The 4,466-nt window shown below is 34.5% G+C and overlaps 1 protein-coding gene across 5 annotated transcripts in view; it reads right to left on the reverse strand.

Moving 5' to 3' along the window:
* CASC1 (cancer susceptibility candidate 1) overlaps window positions 1-4,466 on the reverse strand; it is a 50,169-nt gene that overhangs the window by 4,114 nt on the left and 41,589 nt on the right. For 4 of the 5 annotated variants that reach the window (XM_008583642.1, XM_008583643.1, XM_008583641.1 and 1 more), the window contains 2 exons: window positions 3,748-3,904; window positions 1,420-1,634 (listed from right to left, as the gene is read on the reverse strand). In XM_008583642.1, the coding sequence (XP_008581864.1) occupies window positions 1,420-1,634; window positions 3,748-3,904 (372 nt within the window). Of the gene's footprint in view, window positions 1-1,419; window positions 1,644-3,747; window positions 3,905-4,466 lie in introns of those variants that run through there. The other variant, XM_008583645.1, reaches the window with a different exon arrangement.

The following is a 4,466-nucleotide window of genomic DNA, read 5'->3' on the forward strand; positions in this document are numbered from 1 at the left end:
GAGGGTTGCAATCCGTTGCCAGACACGAAAAAAGACAAAAAGGAAAAAAAAAAAAAAAAAAGAATCATTCTTAATTTTTTACACATGTTAAGATTTAACATGATGCAAAATTATTTTCCAGTTTTAAAGTTTGGCAAAGTGGCAATTTGAAGGTGTACAAAGTTCCAATCTCTCGTCTTTTTTTTTTTTAAATGTCAGTAATATATTTTATTTAACCCCATATAGTTAAAATGTTATTTCAGTACGTAACCAATATAAAAAATTATTGAGACAGTTTTTTTTTTCATACAAGTATTCAAAATCCGATGTGTATTTTACAGTTACAGCAATGTTAATTTGGACTAGTCACATTTCAAGAGCTTAGTAGCCACATGTGGCTTGTAGCTACCGTTTTAGAGAGTACAGATGCACCTTTAAAATCTGACCTGAAAATGCACATTGAGCAATGCTTGTTCCAATCTTCATATTAACGAGTAAACACTGTTTGTATCTTTCCATGAGACTACAGAAAGAGTCTGTGCACAGGGGTCTTCAGGGCTGCTGGGACGGTGTGGGGGAAGCAGCACCAACTGTTTGGGAAGCCTGACAGGAGGTGCCATCACTATAATCTTACCCAATCTCAGGAAGGTCACTTAACTTCCTAACCTCTTTGGGCCTCAGTTTCCCTCTAGAAAATGTGAGGGTAGACTAGAAGTGCTTTAAGAGCCTACGTAGCATTGATAGTTCTGAGCTCTTCATCTCCAATCTCATCTGGATTTAAAAACAAAGTTTGATAATATTCTAGTCTTTCTGCTACATTCATAATGAATTCCAAGCTATCTTTCTTTTTTAAAAAAAATTGAGATATTTTACATATAAAATTCACCCATTTCAAGTGTACAATCCAATAATTTTTAGTAACTTTACCTAATGGTACAATTATCATAAGTCAGCTTTAGAACATTTTCATCCATTCCATTAAGATGCCTTATCCCCATTTCCACCTGGCCCCAGGCAACCACTAATCTATCTTTGTCTCTATAAAAGTTCAGTCTATGTAACTTCCAACTGATGAGCAATAGGTGATCATTCAGAGAGAGGCAAAGCTCAAAGGGGATTTCAAGTGGGTGGATGATACAAAGATCAGAGAGCTTCTTCGGATCAAAACTCTCAAATTCATACTGCAACCAGGCTTGTCAGTTCATTAATCTATCCCTAGTAACTTTAAGGTACAACTTTGAGCCTCACTACTTACTTATTGCCTATTTAATTATTCAATTAATATTTCACTTAGAAATTATAGCTCTAGGTACATTTTAAATGTAATTATAAAAGACATATTTCAAAATGTAAATCAGCAGTGATTGATTGCTTTGACACACTTTATTATATCCAACAATGAGGTGTACTTTGATACGGCTTGCTATAGCAGTAACTCACCTTAATTTGTATTTGAATCTCAGTAAATACTGTAGTCACCGTCAAAAGTACCGTATTCACACCAAGCGGTCTCAGTTCCCATGACTGGTATGGCATGTTAATATGAGTATCCTGAATCAAGGTTACGGGGCCAAAAGTTTCCAGGCTGAATGTTATAAGTCTTTCTTCTGGGTTGTAAGATACCTTGCTGATGCCATCAGTTTTCCAGCGTTTACCTTTATAATAAATGAAAGTGACATTAGCTTCATTTTTTTCCTATAAAAACTAACATGAATGAAACCACCCAAAGCGAAATTGCAGTGTGTATAAATTGATCTTTTATTTTTAGAATAGAACCTCAACAAAAAGTCAACTTTGCTGGGAGTTTTCCCCTACCTACGAGATCAAGTCCAAACTCCTCAGCGTGGTACATAGACCTTCAGAATGAAGCTTTAACTCACATTCCTGGCTTCATGCCCTGCCACTTCTCATGCCTGTTTTCAACCCACATTTTTTCCTTCCCTAACAATATTATATGAGTCCCTCTGTGCCTTTGCACATGTAGTCCTTTCTTCCTAGAGTACTCTCTCCTAATCTTTTAGAGAAACTCTCTTCATCTTTGTTTTAAAACAACTTTAAAATTCACCTGTTTTAAGTATACAATTATTTTTAATTAATTTAATTTTAGGAAAAATTAATTTTATGTTAGTAAATTTACCCAGTTATGCAACCATCACCACAATCCACTTTTAGAATATTTGTATCCCCCCTATACAATTATTTTTAATTAATTTAATTTTAGGAAAAATTAATTTTATGTTAGTAAATTTACTCAGTTATGCAACCATCACCACAATCCACTTTTAGAATATTTGTATTCCCCCCCACCATAAGATCCTTTATATTCATTTACAATTAACTCCCTTTCCCACCTCCAGCCCTAAGCAACCACTGATATACTTCCTGTCTCTAAAGGTTTGCCTTTTCTGGACTTTTCATATAAATGCAATCAATCATATGCTAGATGGTCTTTTGTGTCTCCTACAACTCAATAATAAAACACAACCCAATTTCAAAATGGGTCAAAAATTTCAATAAACAATTCACCAAAGAAGATATATGAAAGGCTAATAAGTACATAAGATGTCCAACATGGTTAGTCATTGGGGAAATACAAATTAAAATGACAACAAGATACCACTTCATGCCCACTAGAATGGCTATAATCAAAAAGACAGTAGCAAATGTTGGAAAGAATGTGGAGAAACGGGAAACCACATACACTGTTGGCAGGCATACACAATGGTACAGCTGCACTGAAAAACAGTTTGGACGTTTCTTAAAAAATTAAATATAAATTTACCATTCAACCCAACAATTCCACACCAAGGTATTGAAAGGAATTGAAAACACATGTCCACACAAAAACTTGCATGCAAATATTCTCTTGGTCTTTTAAGGCCCTGTTCAACATTCCATCCCATGAGACGCCTTCCTCGAGTCTCCAGATCCACCCAGTCACTGTGGTGCCCTGTAGCACTTTACATCTATCCTAGCACCTTACTACACTGTTTTACGATGCCTTCACCTGTTACCTCCCCTACAACTTTGAAAACTCCCAGAGGAAGGAACTATGCCCACTTATCTCTATATCTCCCATTGTGTAGCATATTTATAGGACAAATGAATGAACCATTCTCTTCCTAGGTGCTCTCTTCATTTCTACTTGGCTCTCTTTCCTCTTCTCACGTGGTGGGTTCCATTGACTAGGTTTTACTCTTAAATCCAACATTACAAATACAATTACATTGAAAAACTAAGTTATGTTTAATTCCCCTTTTTGTTTCTACATTAACAAGATTATGTTAATTTGTAAAGGTAAAAAAAATTCAGCCAGCCTACCCCAAATTAACAAATCATTCACTTATATCTCTGTTGGTATTTCTGATTTTGTTAATATGTACTTAATATTTTGAATAAGCAATAATTTCCCATGGTTCAAGAATCAAAAATTATAAAAAGGCATAGAGGGGCTAGTTTTCCTCTTAAGTTTCCCATTTGTCCATTTCACCATCCCCAATATTTGTTTGCAATTTATAAGTAATTATTACTACACTATGGCAGATATAAACTTTAGGAACTAATAGTTACAAAGTTCAGTACATTTTTAAACTCCAACCCTTATTCATTTCTATCAAGAGCAAACAAAAGACCCTACAATAGGCACAGAAATAAGTAAGATAAGAAACTCAGTTTATACACTGCATTTTATGTTTCAATTTAAGGATTTTTACTATTATGCCTCTTTTTATTATATAGCTGCAAAAGCTGGTTAAGGCATTGCTGTACCTTCAGTGTCCCATCTTACAACAATAGGATCCTCAAAAAAGATTACATTCTCATGAACCTCAAGCGTGACCTCTATAGGTGGGAAAGCGTTCTCTGTTTCAAATTCTTCTGTAGTTTCTGGAGGATATGTATATTTCTGTAATCCTTCTTTGAGTATCTTTTAAAAATGACCAAAACAACACCAAGTTAGAAGTTGATTGGCAACAGTTAAAAATATAAATATTACTGAATAAGCTATATAGTTATTTTTAATCAGCACAGCAGTTTGGTCCCACTTATCTATAGATTGACTAACAAAATATTATAACAAAATTAAAAGATAAGTGGGTGAGAGAAAAAAATCACTAAATTTGAATGCAATTACAGAACTTCTATGGGCCAGGTTCTATGCTGGGGCTTAGTCATTTTATTCCTGCAAGCAATTCTACAAGGCCTAAATAATGTAGAAGACAACTAACACTTACAGATTCAAGTAATTTGTCAAAAATTACAAAATAACTTCAAGGAGGCACCAGAACTCAAAAACAGATTTATGAGACCCAGATCACATGCTCTAATACCTTGGTAAGGGCTTGCAGATGAAGAAAGACAGAAGAACAGACAACTGTTTGAGAAATGTAAAAGTGAGTGGATTAAAGTAAATTAAGCAGACAACAGATATTTTTCTGGGATAAGGGAGATTTGTGCATTATCTGAATGCAACAGAGAAAAATTTAGGG

Source organism: Galeopterus variegatus, unplaced genomic scaffold, assembly GCF_000696425.1.
Source record: "Galeopterus variegatus unplaced genomic scaffold, G_variegatus-3.0.2 Scaffold2989, whole genome shotgun sequence".
Taxonomy (NCBI): Eukaryota; Metazoa; Chordata; class Mammalia; order Dermoptera; family Cynocephalidae; genus Galeopterus; species Galeopterus variegatus.